At 40.0% G+C, this 20266-nt stretch overlaps 2 protein-coding genes across 9 annotated transcripts in view; one reads left to right on the top strand and one right to left on the bottom strand.

Moving 5' to 3' along the window:
• The window catches only part of MAPK10 (mitogen-activated protein kinase 10), a 126225-nt gene extending 120063 nt beyond the window's left edge, over nucleotides 1-6162 (bottom strand). The window contains exon 1 of one of the 2 annotated variants that reach the window (XM_072405463.1): nucleotides 5855-6162. In XM_072405463.1, the coding sequence (XP_072261564.1) occupies nucleotides 5855-5857 (3 nt within the window). In that variant the 5' untranslated portion in view covers nucleotides 5858-6162. The remainder of the gene's footprint in view (nucleotides 1-5854) is intronic. The other variant, XM_072405468.1, reaches the window with a different exon arrangement.
• Nucleotides 1-20266, top strand: part of PTPN13 (protein tyrosine phosphatase non-receptor type 13) — a 180719-nt gene that overhangs the window by 2337 nt on the left and 158116 nt on the right. The gene's annotated exons all lie outside the window — the stretch shown is intronic.

Raw genomic sequence — 20266 nt, forward strand, 5'->3', positions numbered from 1 at the left:
ATAAGTGTTCATGTGAATGTACTACTACCTTCTTCTGATGTTTTCAGTGGAATTTCTGACCATCCTCTGTCTACTGTATGCTGTATATTGACTATTTCCTTAGCTTGCTATTCGACTTTGAGCTTTATAAGTGCATTTGGCTGCTGGTAAATTATATATATAAAGTTCTAAGAGGGGGATAGGTAGGTAATGAAAAAGACAGTGTTTAAAGCTTTACATTCTGACCTTAGAATGTCAATATTAACCTTAACCTACAATACTCATCTGTCCCTATTCTGTCCCAATGTGCCATCATCTTCGTGTTTCTTTTTTTCTGAATAGTATCTTTGGCCATCTTGATTGGCCAGGCTGGAATGACATAATTCCTGTGCACCTGCGAGTTTATTCTTTCCCGGCACGTGCACAGCAAGCCAGGATTGCCAGGTATCCCTGACAGCTGGGTGGAGATCAGGCAGGTAAGGACAGTTTTTGCAGAAGGGACATCACCTGTCCTTTTCTGAAATAAACATCTGCCTGATCCTTAATTGTTCAAAGTGGAACTTTAAATTTAGTTTCATCCACTTAGCACCTACTTCACAAAGAACATTTGTTCTACATATTTCAGTACTAAAGTGGTAACGCTCACTCGTTGTACTGTATCTATGGAGGAGTAGTGTTGTCCCTGTGAGACATGAAATGTGTAAAGAATAAAGAATACCTCCCATTTCCTTCAGATATAACTACAGAGTGCATAGGAGACAGAAAAAGACTGCGTGTCTAGTAGCTAACAGGTATTTGTTGCATTAACAAAGTTCAATGTTAAAAAGAAATTACAACCTGCCCCAACATACAATAAAAAACTGTGTACCAACTCATGTTGCCTACTTGTATTTATCAAAATGTAATGTCATTTGTGTAAAAATAAACAAATAAATCTCCTTATTGTACAGTCCAATAGTCATAGTAGCAGTCATATTACATAGGTAAGTCACAGGCTGTTCAGAAAGAGAGCTGAACAGAATGAGGGGGAAAAAATGTTCCTTACTGACAGGTCATCTGCCAAGATGAGCTTCCTGGTTTGTTTATGTAGCAATTAGAAGCTTATCTCCTGCTCTCTGTACATGAAAGTAACAATGGCAGCACAGTTGGCTATGACACTTGCCTTTGCAGCACTAGGCCTTATGTTGGAATCTCAGCCAGGACATGGAGGTTGTATGTTCTCCCTGTGTTTGTGTGGTTTTCCTCAGATTTCCTCCCACATCCCAAAAAAGTGCATTTAGGTTAAGTGGCCCCTCAAAATTGCCCTTAGATTGTGTTAATGATATATGACTATGGTAGGGAGATTGGATTGTGAGCCCCTTTGAGGAGCAGTTAGTGGCTGCTGGAGGTAATATTGGTCCAGTAAATCTATAAAAGCAGAGGGGACATTTTTATTTTAATTTTGCCTGCTAGTTTACAACTACTTAAACCTGGACCAGTCTTTTAAACCGTTCATGCAGAAACAGGAATTGTACTAGACACTTTAACATAATAACATACCTTGACCACACCTGGCGTGAGCCAAAAATCAAATGCAAAATATTTTATTTAAGTTTGAAGATAATACCTTTTTAAAGCATCACATGAATTGTAAAAAAGTTGTAAAATGTTTTTTTTTTAACATAAAAATGTGATGTAAGCACTAATCCCTTAGAAGTAGGGTATTCAATATATCTTTTATTTATCTAATTTCATGAAGTAAAATTATCTTTACTAAATTATACAGTATTCAGTAATAAATCCTTCCATCTGGTTCTGATCCAGAAGGTCATTAAGATATGCTGAGGTTCAGCTGCAGACAGAACGCCCCAGGGGTATTTACTATGAGGCATTAGAACTATTTTTAAAGAAAAAAGGCATGCAGTCAATGAAAAGTATACTATTTGTAAGTCAGTTATGAATTACATCATTGTGGACATATATGACTCAGTGGTACTTTCCTGCTTGAAGCCATCTTGATCACTCATAGGTCAGATTTGCTTGGAAGGTTATGTACTGTGCACCTCACATACAGAAAATTAGCATTAATTACAGATAACTATTTCGAGTACATATGACTTAACTCACAAAGTCACATTTAGAACCTACATTTCAAAAAAATTACACAGATTATGTAAGGTAAAATGGTTTTAGACTATGGTAAAAACTAATTAGATTGTGATCTCGTCTGAAGAACAGTTAGTGACATGACTACAGACTCATCTAAAGTAATGTGTTGTTGGAGCTTATAGAATGTATGATAATAAAAATACAGCAGGAATGGACAAAATCCAGTGGCCTGCTTCCAAAAGTTGTAGGTAATTCTAGGCTACTACTATGCCAAATCCAACAGTAAACATTAATTCACCTCAAAGACCAATTTATCAGACAGATGACCAGTGCACAATGCAGAGAATCAGGACTTAGTTTGCCTGTTGTTTTGTGATAGAAATCTGACCATGTGTCTCAGGATCTCAGGAAAAAGTACAGGGAAGGCACCTGAGAAGTAGGTTTGACGCCACGCAGGACATCCTGGTTACCATCACAGGGTATTCTAGTAACAGGCTTTAGAATTCATTGTAGGGCCCTACCACAAAGACTGCATGAAAAGACCAAAATGCCTAGTAAAAGCACAAGCACTTTCTACATTTTACAAACACATACAAAATTTAACAACTGCATTAAACATTAATATCTTGAAAATGTCTAAAACTCAAGATGCAAACAATGGCAGGGAATGACCAATGACCTTGAAACTGCATGAGTCACATAAAGCAATAATGGCAAATGCGCTTCTTTCTCTCTATCTATATGTATTATTTTAGTATTCCATATTGGTAAATGTTTTTTGAATAGTCAAATAATCATTGGTCACCATTTAACACACCCAGCTCTCTATAAGCGCAGGATCCTGTTTCATAGTGGCCCCCATTGTTCTTGATGAATCTTTATGAAATTGGAACTCAAGCATGTTCTGTAGTACTGGATAGAATGTGGATGGATTGAATTCTTTCACAAGTCCATCAGTTACTACTAGATATTAGTTGTCACTGGAACAGAAGAAGAAGAAAAATCCCCCAGGTGGAGACAAAGTTAGGATTAATCTTTGATTAAGGAAGGTTTTCTTTTACCTCTTGTAGATATGAGGCTGAAAGTTGAAGGAAAACTCCACATGAAGACAAAGACATCAACTAAAATTAGGGAACACAATTAAATAATATACACTTGGTGGAATGAAGTGCAGGGTTACAAAGATAACCCTATTAAATCCATATTTGTTTTCTTTATAAACTCATCAGTTTGTTGCTTGCCCAGAGTTTGGAAAATACGCTGAAGCTGTTTACTCTGCAACAACTCTGCTAATTAAGCAAGGCAAAGATCACCACTTAAAGTAACATATAGCTGTCTATATACAACCACATGGCCTAATTTTTTAAAGTGTGAATTGATGTGATATTTTGTTCACTTTGAACACTCATTTATGGCCTAGAGAAGATTTTTCCTCTCTGTTCACTCCACTGCACTACATGTGATGTATACATAACAAATTGCAAGGATAACAGGGTTTTTTGGAACAAATATACAAAGCCTATATCCTAATATTTTTATTACCTTTATTTTAGAATACACCTTTCTGTGTCTGTCTACAATGAGCAGAACATACCATTACCTTTATGTGTAGTCTTCAGCACATTAGGGGACTTTACATGCTAATACAAGTATTTTCCACACTTACTGGTACCATTAGCCGTGGTCAGTCCTCTCCTGTGCATTTCTATTGACCAGAACCAATCCAGTAAGAAATCAACTTTTTCTGTTTTGTCTGTTTTCATATCCCAGAATTCATAGAACCCAGGGTACTGAATATACTGTGCAATGGTCTGTGCAGAACTGCTTGATGCCTGCATTAAAACTCTGGAACTTACAGATTGACTGTAACACAAATATTTAGCACCTAGTGGGAAAATATTACTACATTAGGTTTTACCCATGCACTAATAACATGATATGATTATTATAAATTGATAATATTGTTATGCCATCTTCAAGTCAGCTTGCTAAATTAGGCCTTATATGTCATACCGGTATGTCTTAAGAAAGAACAAAAGAAATACTGCAAATCCTTTATTGTAATAAAATGAAAACCATATTAGTAAATATAAATAGACACAAAAAAAATATTGTATATGACTTCCGTTTAGCAATGCATTACTGAACTACATAATACCCGTCTAGTCTATGAAACATGGAAATTCTATGCAAGTAGTAAAGCCTGTATTTTTATTGTTAATGCAAGTCAACAAAGAAAAATGGATCTTCAAGGAATAGCTCACCCTAGTGTGTATGGCCGTGCAGCTCATCATTGTAAAGCATTGTGCTACCTTTGTGTTTGTGTGTGAGTTTTCAGGGTCTGCAGCAAAACCCTTGGAAGAGTAAATGCACAATAACACCATCACCATTACAATTTGGCAGCTGTCACTTCTGCTGGGGGCTCTATAGATTAGCATTCTGATGGGGGAAGGGTAGCAGTGAAGGTTTGGCTGGAAACTAGGCTGCCTAGATAAAACAGCATAAAGAATACCAAGTCATTTGTCTGCCATTAGCATAATTAGTTACTCTCACCCAAAAAAAAAAAATGATTTAAAAGGATAAATCTGACAGCAAGCATGTTGAAGAGTCTTAAAATGTTTGAACCTAGAACTTGATATGATAATCTATGTGGCACTGCTATTGACCTCTGCGGCCTTATGCATTTCATTGGGGGATGTAAATAAATCCATAGCTAAGCATTTGTACAGCATTGTATACATCAGCATGTTTGCACACACACTCACTTTTGCGCATAGTATTTCTACAACAGGCGTTGTGATAAACTATACCTTCGATTTGTCCTACACACACCAATACATTTTTTAAATGATAGGATATTACGGTATAAATATCGTGAAATAAAAAAATCAAAAGACTATAATGACTGCATAAAACAAGAATGAATGATCTTATCAGTTTATGAAGGTCAGCACCTCTTGTGGTCTGGAGATAAGTGGCTATATAGGAGAGACAGGGGAAACAAGCTGGCACAATGCTGCAGCACAGTCTCCTAATGACTGGAGAGGCCTGCAGCATAGCGCACAGCCCATACACATCTGCATTTCTCAGGATCACAGATGGCTCTGGCCTTCTTCATTACATCTTGCAGACTAATGTCTTATTTGTTTTTTTTAATAGAAGGGTCATTGAAACCTTCAAATGCTACAGGAGAGAATGGAAATACAGAAATGCTGCATTAAAATACAGCAAAACAGCTGTCAGGCTCCATGCAGATGATAATATGGAAATAAAAGATATATGATTATATTTGGTCCAGCCATCCAGATTAGCTCCAAGTTTACAATATGGAGATCTACGCCAGGGAGAATATACCATTATCTTATAGAATATATATTTAAATTTCATGTGATGATTGCAATCCCCCGCTATGGATATATACGCAGCACCAGATCCATATAACATGTATGCTGGTAGACCGGGCCCTGATCACATCTCACCATCAGCATCTTGGAAGAGAAATGACATTGTAGGATCATGTGTGACTGTGAGGCCATTTTCCTAATGAATGAAGGCAAATCTAATGTCTTGTAGTGGATGTAAGCAGTTCTAGGCAGGATGTATATAATAATATAGAAATCTGTGCATTCTATTCACCTGTATTATGGTATATATGACATCAGTAGGGCACCCATCACCCCACCCAACACCCACCAGGCATTTATTTTGGGTGATGGGTATGAGATTGGAATATGACAGTCACATGGCTGAAATAAAGACATATTCCGTGATTCGGGGGTCTACTCACCATTCCGTGTCTGCAATACCGAGTCCAGATCCAGAGCTTCAAGCAGCGTCCTTCTATCAGCCTCTCCTAGCCCACATTCCTAGTACAGGGGGGCAGCCAGGTGACTTCAAGCGTCCCCTCAATGGGGAGAGACAGGGACAGCTGACTGGGATGGCTCTAAAATACAAATGTCTGCTTTAAAGGAAGAACGAAAGATGTGAAGGGATGCTGATGGACAGGCTTGCTGAATCACCTTCTTTCACTGCCTGGAAAGCATTGTGCAGCGTGATGCTGGCTGTACCATTGTGGGAGCTACGAGAGGAGACAGGCAGAGGGTTTGGGGAAGGGAGTCGCTATGGCAACTGAAAGGAGCACACATGACGTCAAATACATGGAGGTCTCAGGGGGTGAGGTGGGTGAGTGAGAGGAAGGAGGAGGGAACAAGAGAGTTTAATCTGCAGCCACAGCTATCTGCTCAGTGAATCAGAGGACTAAATACATAACAAGAAAGAAGGGATGGTGCAGGGGCAGCCTATGGAGCATCATATGGAATATCCTGGGCCCTATTCACTACACTCATGATGACGTCATACACCGAGGGACTTTATCACACCTTAACACATATGTGTGTCTATTACATAGGTGGCCACACTATACATGGCAAATAGAACGACATATTAAACCAATGTAACATATATATATCAAAACACATTGATCAGAGGGATGCACCTACAACATTTTGTCAATCTCACATTCACTGCTTTATATATCTATATATATATATATATATATATATATATATATATATCTTGAAGCAACAGGCTTGCATCTGTTCACATAGTCAGGTTTTCACAAAACAAAGTACAGGCCCCTGCTGGATGCTTAATTTAAATACAAGGATGCAGCACAATGTAAACAGAAAATTAATAAAACAAATCCTAGCCCAGCTGGGTCACTAACCTCTTTGCTAGATCTCTCACTGGATAAAAATATAATACAACAAAAGTCCTTGGTATAAACCAAAAATGGTGTGCTTACTGAAGGGTTTTCCTCCTGAGCTCATTTCTCTTCAGTATTGGGAAGCCACTGAGCTTCCTGTAGTCTGCTGCTGATCCTCCTAAAACAAGCACCTGTGTTCTATAGCTCCAGGTGAAGAGACAGACATGGACCCGGTGGCCAAACATCCCTCCTAACTCTTCCTTGGCTGGCTTCAGGACCCTTAAAACTGGTTTAAAAAAGCCAATAATATTCCTGGAGCCATTTAATAAACAAAATGCCTTAGCCAGGGTGCTACATACACCCCATCCAACACCTTTCCAGCCAAGTCATGGGACACCCTGGGGGCCTCAAATGCACAGCATTCCAGCTATCTGTACCTCCTGCGTTTTTAGAAAGTAGGGGACTCGGGCAATTTCAATGGCCCCGGTCTTCATTTGGGGGTCTTAGGAGCACAGTTCGATGCAATAATTACCTTGCATATATATATGCTTTATCATTTTCACAAATTCAATGTCTGGCATGCAAATGTAAAAGAAAGACAACACTACCATGGTAATTACATGTTACTTTTAAGTGAATATCTGCTTAAGATATAAGGTATGACGCTTAGGCACAATTTTACCTGCAATGCAAATGGCGCTGTAAGCAGGGTAAAAAGTTGACTGGCGTCTGGCATGTATAAAAATATATCAATGGAAATAATGGAATAGTCACTACTTTCCCATAGAATCGATAGGATGTTGCTCCTGTAGTACATATGGTTTATTATTATACAGTTTCTATATAGTACCAACATACTAAGCACTGCTGTACAAAGTCCAGAGTCATGTCACTAGCGTTCCCTCAAAAGGGCTCACAATCAAATGTCCCTACCTCAGTCATATGTCTTAAGACAGTCTAAGGTCAGTTTTGGGGGGGAAGACAATTAACCTAACTGCATGTTTTTGGAATGTGGGAGGAAACCCACGCAAACTCGATGCAGATAGTGTCCTGGCCAAGCTTTGATCCTGGGATTTAGCACTGCAAAGACCAGAGTGCCTACCTCTGAGCCACCGTGCTGCCTATTTACATGGGATGTTAGTGTACAAACACAGGCAATCTGAAACTGAATATATATATTCAGTTTCAGATTGCCTGTATATATATATATATATATATATATACAGATATAGCAGTTTTTGGATGCTACCTGTTCCTATTTACCAAAGAAGCCAGTTTGAGAAAGAAAATTTTTTGTCCTACTCTCCTACCTCTTGCTATTTACCAAAAAAGACAGTTTGGTACAGAAAAAATTCTGTTCTACTATAAAAAATACAGATATTTCAGTGTTTGATACCTCTTGCTATTTTCCAAAGAAGACCATTTGGTAAAAAAAAAACTCTGTCCTACTATATAAAAAATAGAGATATTTCAGTGTTTGATACCTCTTGCTATTTACCAAAAACCATTTGGTAAAAAAAAAATTCTGTCCTACTATATAAAAATACAGATATTTTTCAGTGTTTGTCACCTCTTGCTATTTACCATAAAAGACAGTTTGGTACAGAAAAAATTCTGTTCTACTAAAAAAAAAATACAGATATTTCAGTGTTTGATACCTGTTCCTATTTACCAAAGAAACCGTTTGGTACAGGTGCATGTTTGCCCAAATAAGTAAAAGATGAGCAGTAGACGCAGGGGACGGCGTGGCGTTGGGCTACCTGCCGCATCTGGCAGGGAACATACTCCCCGGGAGTCCACCACTGTAGGACAGCAGCAGCAGCAAACTGTTGGAGGCAGCAGCACAAGTTCTCAAACAGGTCTGAGATGTGTGCGCAGCACCAGTACACTGGTAGATGAATTGAGAGGGCGGAATACAATCATACAAGCACGTTGAGAGGATTGTGGACTGGGTCTCAGGGGCCTCAAGTGCAGCAGACTCTTCATCTGCAGCAGCAGCAGCAACCAGCACAGCCGTGACAGGAGCAAAGACAGGAGTTAGCGTGGCTAATGTGCCTGTACCTCCCAATGACTCTCCCTTGTTGTTTGACGAACAGCCTGAGGAATTTCAGAGCTAGAGGCAGACTTTAAGACCCTTGGAGAGTGTAGTCAGCACTTGCTGGGCGAAGGTTTTGGATCAGTGGCTGCATTTGCAGATGTTGGCTTAGATGAAAATGGGGACAATGATGACCGTGATGTCACCTGGGAACCACCGGTGCATGTAAGGGCTAGCAGAAGTTCCGAAACAGACGTAGAGGAAAGGAGCAGCAGCAGCATAGGCAGCATAAGACTGGGGATGGAAGGGGCCGCCAATCTGCCTCATGTGAGTCCCAAAGAAGAGACAGAGCAGTGGGCACAAGCAGGGTAAGTGTCAGAGACGATATGACCGTGGGGGAGGTGAAGCTGGAGCAGATGCAGGGCATCCAGCAGACGCAAAGATAGTCAAAGAGAAAGAGCAGCAGAGTGGTTGCATGCACCTCTCCAATATGGTCCTTTTTCACGCTGAAAGAAGATGACGGGTGTGTAGCAATCTGCATCCTGTGCCACAGGCACATCCGGAAAGGACGGGCCAGATCACATTTGGGTACAACATCCCTGCTTTCCCACATGCGCAAGAACCACAAACCAAAGTGGGAGCAGTACATGCGTTCTCTTGAAGAAGGTGCAACCACGTCATCCTCTCTTCTTCCCCCTACATTGACTCCTTCTCCACCTCCAACTGTCATTGCTACTATGTCTAAGGAGGTTGGTGCCAGACAGACTTCTAGCAGTGATGAAGTATCAGCTTCTGCTTGCAGGTTTTGAGGCGTCAGACGACATTTGTCGCCGCAAGATGGGTACTCCAGTGACCCCTTCAGCTCCCCTAGCTCCCAGTCCCTTCAGCCCACTCTACCGTAGTTCTGCGCAAGGCATCAGGCTATGGGCCCAACCAACAAAAGAGTCATTGAACTAAATTTACGTCCAGCCAATCTATTGCATTTCGGACTCCCTTCTGTGACCTGATGGCCTGTGCCAAGCGGCAGTGGAATATACCAAGCAGGCGTTACTTCTCCCGTACAGCTCTTCCCAGTTTACATGCACATGTAATGGAAAACCTCTACCAGACATTGGCATTCTCTATGTCTAGCCAATTCCACGTCACCATAGACAGCTGGACAACCAGGCACGGAGTGGGACGCTACCTGACCTTCACCGCTCACTGGGTGGCCTTGCATAGCTCAGTGGGGGTAGTCTGCAAGAGACATTACACCACCTGGTACCCCCGCCAAGGGGTGTGTTGGAAAAGCATGGGCCACCCCAGTCCTCCCCCTCCTCCTCCTGTATTCCTTCTACTGTCAACCCCTCTCTTTTCAACTCTCCTCCTGAAAGGCCAGCAGCGAAGGGCACTGTGGTTAAGCGGGCATGCCACTACGGCTCCCTAAAGCACACACATTGCCAGGCAGTGCTGAAACTGGTGTCCTTGGGGGAAAAAAGTCACACCCCCAGGGAACTCTTGTCCGCTTTGCACAGAGAGGTTGAGGCTTGGCTGACGCCCTCCCGGCTCACAACAGACAACATAGTGTGCCAACGGGGCCAACCTTGTGGCCGCGCTGTGCATGGGCCCCATAACACATGTGCCCTGCTTTGTGCACGTACTGAACCTGGTAGTGCAAAAGTTCCTCCGCACGTACCCAGAACTGCAGGACTTACTGAGACAGGCTCGCTCCATTTGCAGCCATGTACGCCGATCCTCTACTGCCGCCGCCGTGCTTAGCAATATCCACTCTCCATCTAAGGGCCCACTGCCTCTTCCTGCTGCTGCTGCCGCCTGTAAGTGCTCCATTCACTAAAATTGTACACATCTGGGTGGCATTAATGATGCACTACACTCAGCTCTAGATGCCAGTTACCAATGCGCTACACGCTCTGTCTTGAGGCCCACTGCCTCCTCCTCCTGCTGTAGCTGCTGCCACCTGTCAATACTCTATTCACTAAAACTGTACACTTCTGGGTGGCATTGATGATGCACTACACCCAGCTCTGGATGCCAGTTACCAATGCGGTCCCCGCTCCGTCTCAGAGCCCATCACCTCCTCCTCCTGTTGCTGCTGCCACCTGTGGGTACTCCATTCACTAAAATTGTATTAAACATTTCTGGGTGGGTGGCATTGTCAGTGCACTACACCCAGCTCTAGATGCCAGTTACCAATACAGTCCCCTCTCCATCTCAGGGCCCATCGCCTCCTCCTGCTGCTGCTGCCGCCTGTCAGTGCTCCATTCACTAAAATTGTACCCATCCGGGTGGCATTAATAATGCACTACACCCAGCCCTAGATGCCAGTTACCAATGCTGTCCACGCTCCCTCTCAGGGCCCACTGCCTCCTCTTGCTGCTGTTGCCGCCTGTCAGTGCTCCATTCACTAAAATTGTACACTTCTAGGTGGCATTGATGATGCACTACACTCAGCTCTAGATGCCAGTTACCAATGCAGTCCATGCTGGGTCTCAGGACCCACCGCCTCTTCCTGCTGCTGCCGCCTGTCGGTACTCTATTCACATTCTTGATGCACTACATCCAGTACTCCATGACACTTACCAATGCGGTTCCCCTGTCCATCACGCAAAAATCCTATTTGCCTGCTGTCACTTTGCCTGCCATTTTCTGGAAAACCACAAGGTCTTTTGGAACTATTTGTCCCTTGTTGCCACTGTTCTCCTACATATACCTAGCAAATTTGGTGGTTCTAACATGTATAGGCTTTGCAAATAATGTTAAAAGTTGGCCCATTGACTTTATTGGTCGGCCCATTTTCTCGGACTCATTAGAAGTTCGAGGAAATTTTCATGAGACTGTCAAAGGCCTTCTCGCTCATCCCTATTCTGCAGCTGATATGGAAGCATTTCAATTGCCATGCCAGTACAAGGTATTTGGGCACATTTTATTTCTTCTTTAGCAAGGCTTTAGTCTAGGGAAGGACAACAAGATATGGTCATTCTACACCTAATTTTAGCTGCTACCTGTCTTTTTGCCTAGTTGTGGGATTTTCTCAATAATTTTTATTTTTTTTGTAAATTTGTATTTGGGGAAGGGCGAGTAGTCTATGCCTGTAACAGTCCACATTAATTTTTGCTGTGTTTGCCATACCTATTTGTCATAAAACTTCACTCTATGAGTCATACATTTCTGGGAGAGACTATACAGCTTGAAGTAGGGCCGCACACTGAAAATCGCTGATTAGGGGCTTATTATTTCTAGTATTTTACCCAGCAAGCAGCACTCAAAAGGTTTGGGAAGAACTTATAACAGGGCAAGGGTACAAGGGTTTTTGTTGCCCCTAAACTTTTTTACCATCACTGCTGCATTTCAGGTCAGATATAAACCCTTGTCAAGCTGGATCTGAACTAATTAGCACTTAAAGCGGACCTAAATTTAAATTTTTTACCTTTGTTTGAGTGTTGGTTGGATATACACTCTTTGCTACCACATTTTAGAAAAAGGATTTGCCTGAGAATTGCTGTACTATATTGTTATGGGAACTTAAACTCCTGCAAGGGGACTGGCTGGGTAGGGCTGCATGCAATATTACTTCTGTGCTACTTTAAAGGTGACATTGCTTCCCCTGGCTTGCTGGTTATGAGCTGCTGATACTCACCTTCTTTACTCTGCTGGACTCTCCAGTTTTGCTTTGTGCTCCAGTGCAAGTATTCCCTGCTGGCTTATGTGCTAACACAAGAAATCTCTGACAAGCTGTGCTTTCTGAGTGATCTACAGAGTGGACCCTTGGGCTGTTTAACAGCTACCTTTACCACTGCTTTTTAAGAGTTTTTCACTGTTTGTTATTTCTGCTACGGTGGTGTTTTGTTTCTTTAACCCCTTGGGGGATGTACAAGTATTTGACCCGCTCTACCCCTGGTACAATGGGCAAGCAAAACAAAGCCAAGGGTGTAACACGATCTCCTGAGCATAATACAACTGGGAGATCACCTACCCATTCCCGAAGGGGATAGGACTCTAGTTTATCACCCATGGACATGTCTAACTCGGAAGGCACGCCTACTGGATCACAAATACCCTTCTCTTCTCCTGCACAGGAAGTGCAGATGGACTAACAGCAAGCCCAGATGGACTAACAGCTAAATTTTTTTTAAACCACTGGAGTTGTATTTTTCTCCCCTGCTTCTGGAAATTTATAATGACATTTCAAACAACCAAATATCATTTTCAAATTTTACCCAAGCTCACACCTCATTAATTTAATGAGTTTAAGGAAACTGAGTGTCCCTCCTCTTACAGGCCGATTGCCCTACTTAATGCTAATTATAAAAATGAGGGCGAGGATCATGGCAGCTCGTTTACAACCCCTGCTGCCCGCCCAATTGACCTCTCGTCATTTGGGCTTCCTTAAACATTGACATATTTCAAGTGGGATAAGAACGGCTATTGCTGCCACTACGCTCTATTATAGCAAGAACCATGTGCTTTTGAGTCATGATGCCGAAAAAGCATTTGACAAGATAATATGGCCCTACCTGTTTTCGTTACTGGCTCATAGGCATTCTGGCAGGCCTTTTCAGACATACATAACATTTTTGTACCACCATCCCACAACACATCCTATACAGTAGTAAACAACCAGCTCCCACAACCTATTGCTATGCATAGCGGAACTAGACAGGGGTGTCTCCTGTCTCCATTGCTGTTCAATTTGGCATTAGATCCCTTATTGCGTATACTGGAGGTGGACTCTAATTTTTCTGGCATAAAGTTTGGATCAAAGGAAGTAAAGTTGATTGTCTTTGCAGATGATATTGCATACCCAAGAGAGTCGTTGCACTCTATAATGAGTACCTCCCAAGACTTTCACAAAGTATCAGGTTATGCTATTAATTTTGATAAATCAGTGACCCTTTTCCTGTTTTCCAAACATAGACCAAGTTAGAGCTCCTTATTCCCTTTCCAATGGGCAAAATCCCATTTTAGATATTTGGGAGTTTCCTCCCTGTAAAACTTTATACTCTAACTTTCTAATATGCTATTCGCCGTATGAAAAAGGAATTCGGGTGGCATTAACTAAAATGGTTAATTTCTAAATTTCCTTGCCATCTCAGGACATAAAACAAATACATTTTTTATTCCGTACATTTATTTGGTGTAGTAAGCATGCGGTAGCCAGTCGCACTATCTTACAACAAACCACAAGAAATGGTGGGTTAAATGTACCAGATATAGCCATGTACAACCAAGCAGCATTGCTACGAACTTTAAAAGGTTGGTTACATGGAATATCCTTTTATACAAATTTTGAGGTGAATTTCTCATTATGTTCCCCATTAAATTCATGGCCATCCTGCATATCCACAAGGAACTTCCGTCAGAGGAGATACAAACAAATCCATTGATTTATTCTCAAAGGCAATTATGGCATTCTTGCGGAAGGCAGACATGTTTAATGCTCACACTTCATTATATCTTCCCTTATCAGGAAGCGGTGAATTTACACCGGGATATTCCTCCTCTTTGTTGACAAGGTGAGATGGTGAAGGCCTCACCTCGGTCAGATTGTTAATCGACCCCCAGACCCAAAAGGTATATTCTTTCCCAGAATTAAAAAAAAGATTCCCCTTTTATGGCAGAGAGAATCTTCCTACTGATTCAAGTAGGGGTTTATGCAGCGAACATAGCTAAAGGACTGACTGGGATAATTTATTGGATAAAATGTTGTTGTCCTCACAGAGTCCCACGAAAGCTATCTCTAAATTATATGAGTTTCTTAGGACTGATTAAGATTATAAAACTTCTAATGTGAGAATGGCAAAATGGCGACTTCATTTTCCTAACTTGCCGGTTTTAAAAATTTTACAAATGTACCAGGTGTCCTGGAAGGCTATACCCGGCGTTCAATATCGCGAAATGTTTTTCGGCTCATTCCATGGGAACTATATTTCCCCTCTGAGAGCCCACTATTTGGGGCTTGCTGATGGAAACATTTGTTTTAAGTGTGGAGCCCCTGCGGCTACACTCTACAATAATTTTTGGGAATGCCCTGTTATTAAACGATTTTGGAAGCAGGTGGTGCATTATAATCATAGATACCTGCTAAACTATATACCATTTACTCCTGAATGGGTAGTTTACCAAGTGAACAAAGCGTTTAGCACTGTTACTCTTAGCTGTCGCTAAGAAAACAATTCTTAATTGTTGGTAAGATTCTACACCCCCGACAATGCGACTTTTTATGACTAAATTACAAGAACTGTTTAGAATGGAGTTGCCTTATGTAAAGAATCCAAAACCCAAACTTTCTTTGAAACATGGGACAGTTTTTATTAATACTTTAAATGCTACTAACAAAACGAAACTGTATAATTGTTTTCGGCAAACCACCTGGTATCTTGAAAGAGAACTGAATAATGACCCCCCTATTGTTATGTAAGATCTTCTGTGCTTATTGTTTGCAATACTGATTTTGTATGCAAATTAAGACGGATTAATGATCCCTCTGTTGTTATGTAAAGTTCACTGTGCCTATTTTTTTTTTTTTTTTGAAACACTGACTTTGTATGATTATTATATGTAGTACTGATTTGCAATGACATATCTTGAGCATCTGTTTCTTCTGAAAGTGTGTAAGTGACTTCAACTGATATTGACATGTTACAAATTTATATATGTTCAGTCTAATACTGTTCAACCTTAATAAAAATATATTCAAAAAGAAAAAGAGTGCAGAATATCTCCTTTCTGGGTAACAATAGGGACACAAAACATACAAAAACAGACTTGTTCTCACATCAGTACAAAATTATATCATTTTTATGCTGTAAAAATGTAAATGTTAAGGACGACTATAAATGGTATACACTTGTCCATAATCACAAACAATTTTAAAGACAGCTTGGTAATACCAAGAAAATTAAGCTTTATGTGCAAATAAAATTGACTGTATAATAAAAAAAATAACAGTACAGTTGTTCTTTGAAAAAAAGGGTTTGTTTTTGTTGTTCCTCATGTTGCAGATATGGAGCAATATGTATCATATCACAGCTATGAATATTGCAGAGTCCTAAGGTGGTCTGCCACCTCAACTACATTCCCTTAAACATTCCTGGTTGGGAATCAATTACTGCCATTGAAGTACATGGACCTGGAAGATTCCCATGTGAGAATGTTTGAGGGAATGTCCGATTCCTTGTTTCATAAATAGAGCCCTTGGTAATCAGAGTTTTTTTTGTATATACTGTACTTATTTAATGTAAAATATGTGTTACAAAGCTTTAAAAGCCTGGTTTCCAGGCGCAGGCTCTGATTACTTCTTTGCATTTCTACCCTGTATTGCTTCACTTCTCCTCCTTACAGTTCAAGTTAGTTAGTTAGTTAGTCAACCTACTATTAAAAATGTTTAGCTATTACCTTATCTGTACGATTATGAAAACATATCTCCAGTTTAAAAAAGAAAATACAATCCACTCTGAGATAGTCTTTGATGTGTCATCATTGAGTCATCCATTCTCTGAATCAGTCATTGATAGATTCTAGAAACATTGAAGTCCAAACATGGTGATTTTATAATATATATACTTATACAGTATATATGTCAGTATAGTATATGTATATATTTCAAACTTAAGCACATTTTGTACATCCATGTTAAACAGTAATAGATGACAAACAAGTTCTTTTTTTCTCTTCAATGAACTATGGCAATTATGCCAAATAAATGAACCACCTACCTGGCTCTATATTAGCTTTGGCTTGTCTAAGGTCAGGTTTACACCTGCTTCTAGATCATACAATCCAACATAGCTCAACGTGGCTGGCACCTTGACACTCATAGCATCCCCTATTCATTCACTTTGGGGCTGCTGCAGGGAGACACTATATGTATCATCTTCTGAGAGACACTGGTAAATGCATCATCATTTCACCACCAGTGTGAATTTAGGCTATGTGTTCCACTCTTCAGACACACAATTTTTTGTGCTGGTTTATTTTTTTTTTACTCACCCCCCTAACTAATCTACAAACAGTTTGTCGTTTGGGGGAGAGAGAATGAAGCCCCTTGACTGCTGCAAAATGTATAGCATGTACGTACAGATAATTTACATGTATCCGCTCTGGGACATCCTATCATGATAGGGTACACAAAATGAAAGTGGAGTAAATAAACTAATTATAAAGAAGGGGTCGAATTACTGATCCCTGTTGGAACCAACCATCAACTACCAACCAACTTGAAGTGCCTTTCCACCCTCTCTTCCTATTTTGGTTGTTTGCCCCTCAGCATTATTATTTTTCTTTTACAGGTAGTCATAGGTTTATTTGTGTTTTTTGTTCCTTGTCAGCCGTAACAAGGTGGAAGTATATGTTGGGACTCCAAGTGTCAGGAAGAGTTAAGAAATGACACAAAACACTCAGGCATTGCTTAATTAAAAGTTAGTGCTTATCTTTATTGGGTGTACAAATGCTCCAAAACAGCAACAGTTCCATCAGCAAGATCACACAACTTGGTTTACTCCAGGGAATGCCCATTTTCATATCATCTAACTAGGAAGAGTTAGGCAGGGAAAAGCTGGCATTTCTTTATGCATAGCCAGAAAATGTCAGCATCAGCATTTAATTCCAATTATACATTGATCTTAACCAATCGAATCATTACATGACCATTGCTATCTCATTTTGACCAAACCTCCTTGTTACATTAAAATGTGAAAAATCTTGCCTGCCTATCTTGACCCCGGCTTTCCTTGACTATCCTTCTGCTTAGTGATTTGGTACCGTGCTTGCCCACCTTGGTGTGCCCAAGGACCGCATCCTGGCAGTAACCAGCGGCGCAACATCCTCACCATCAGGCTCTGGAGAAGACCTGGTTTCTGCTTAGACTCTGCGCCTTGGCCCTTCTCAGGGCATAAACCACCTCCATGCAAGCCAAAGCGCCCCCTAGTGGTCCTGTCTCTCCAAGCGTGACAACCACCATCATGTACCTGCACCAAATCAAACAAAGCAGGTCTGCTTCAAGGCAAATTTTAATTGAATATATGACTATACAAGAAGTAAAGACTGGGTCACTGGTAAAGAATCATTGAACTGAGCAAACAAGAGGTTTATGAAAAAAACATAACAAAAAAGCCTTTAAAAGTGAACAAAAGCCTGTAGCTCTACCTACTGGATGTAAAGCAGAACATATTAATAGTATGCTTTATTTTCTTATTCATATATTTTTGAAAGTGACATCACCACCCTATGTTCTTTTTTAAGGCAATCCATGGGTTGCCGAATTAAAATTAGAAAACAATAAAATTATAAAACAGCTCTGGACAGCATTGCTTATCCAATTAGTCTTCATCAGCACAATCTCTGATCTGATCAGTATGTGAAGTGTTACACTTTGTACAAATAGCCAATAGACATCAGAGGATTGTCACTTGAAACAATCTTGATTTGTAATAGTTTCTAGTGATGGATAGATGCACTGTTCTGTTCTATAGAGAGGGAGGGGGGAGGACGAGTGAGCAGCACCCAGCTGTGCTTTCCTCCACAGGAGTGAACAGCAGCTATCTCTGCTTGGTTGTTTATTAATCAGCCATGTTTTTTGAGTTCTCTCGGACTTATATACATACATGCCTAATGTAATTTAGGATGTCTCCTACATCTTGTGTAAGATGTTTGCTATAAATTCTATACACTACTGGTAGTATAGTGCCAATTCCGTATATTCAGCACTTCTATACAAAATGTATGGTTGTATACATGTGTGTAGAACATTAAAGCTGAACTCCAGGGTGATAAAAAAATGTGCTGTGTATACTGAAGCTCTGTATTCAATAAAACATTATTAAACAGTGTAAGTGTGTAACCAGGTATGCTTTATTGTTCATGTGTTAATGGACATACCAATAGGAAGAGAGAGCAGAGTAACAGAATGTTAAAATCATCATTGTGCAGCTTGGTCATTTACAGCTTAGAGGAGGGACCAAACTTGTGTAACTTACTGGCAGCAGATTTAAATCAACATATCAATGAGCTCATCATTCATTCCCAGCAGTGTGATTTCTACTCAGTCCCATTCATGCAAAGCTCTGTGAACCTTACAGAAAATATTGCGAACAGGCAGGTAAGTTGGTTTTATTAAAGAAGGGATCTCGCATGTCTTATTCTGCAATAAACAACCTGCCTGCTTGCAGTTTTATATATATATATATATATATATATATATATATATATATATATATATATTATAATTTATACATTTTAAAATATAGTTCTAATTTGGCAGATGATTGTCGCTGGAAATTATCTTTTGTGATCGTTTTCAGTGACAGATGTTTGAAAGAGCAGTGTACACACAACACCGTTCTTTTCTTTGGAAATTGGAGGGCAGAGGACGGGCGAGTGCACAGCCATTATTCCCTTTAAGTAGTTCATTAATACGTGTGACTGCTGTACACATGTCAGATTTTCACCCAAGACAAGCATATCTGTTCATCTCTGATGACAATCATCTGATGTTTGCATGTAGCTTTAGTGTTAGGGACAGTTTAACCCACAATCATTTTGAACAAATTGCTTCATACCTACCAACAATATGTAGTGTATGATTTTGCAGGCTTGGATACAAAATGTTCGGAGAGTTTTCCATATTGCCTAGGTTTGGCAGATCTTAAGTTAATAGTAAGAACTTTAATGGTGACCTTGTAATGTGTATGGAAATCCAGACAGGTAGAGGAGCTCTGTGTTGTACACATTGACAATTAACATACTGCAGAACCCGTGCACTGCAACAGTGATCTTTAAATTAAGTACCCCAGCAGGTTTTCAGTATTACAGTTATACATATAAATCACTTGTACAGGTCTAAGTCATTGGTAAAAAGACAACCTTAAAATTGGAAGCTGATGAACACTTTGTTAGAACAATGCTTTGATGGAAAATTGCAGCCCCAACCCCTGAAAATGTTTCCCTTGTATGCATTTCTAATATATATATTTTTTAATTTGACTGTAGTAGATTTTTATTAAATATTTTTATGCAATTTTATGCAATTTTTTGGTCTGAAATGCTCTCTAATTGCTATGTTTTTTTTTATATTTATTTTTCTTCAATATATAGTTCCCATTGCTTTACATAATTAGAGCTGGGTATCTCAAGATATTAATTCAAGACATTCTCTTGAATAATTGAATGGAACCTTGAGGCAACTAAGTGCCCTTTATTGAATGACATTGATCTAGAAGAACTGGTTGACAGTACCAAAGCCTCCATACATTTTATCTTTATTGTTCCTTAAATGAGAAATGCATTTTACATGATATTAAACTGTGTCAATAATTATACTGAACTATTTGTAGTTATCATTATAAAATAGGTGTGCTATATGTTCTGTTTTGCTTTTATATATAAAGTCCATTAAAAATCATCTATACGCAAGACCAAATATATATTACAATATATTGCAGTTTAGTAATCCTAAAATGTGG

Source organism: Pyxicephalus adspersus, chromosome 3 (genome assembly GCF_032062135.1).
Source record: "Pyxicephalus adspersus chromosome 3, UCB_Pads_2.0, whole genome shotgun sequence".
NCBI classification, from domain to species: Eukaryota; Metazoa; Chordata; class Amphibia; order Anura; family Pyxicephalidae; genus Pyxicephalus; species Pyxicephalus adspersus.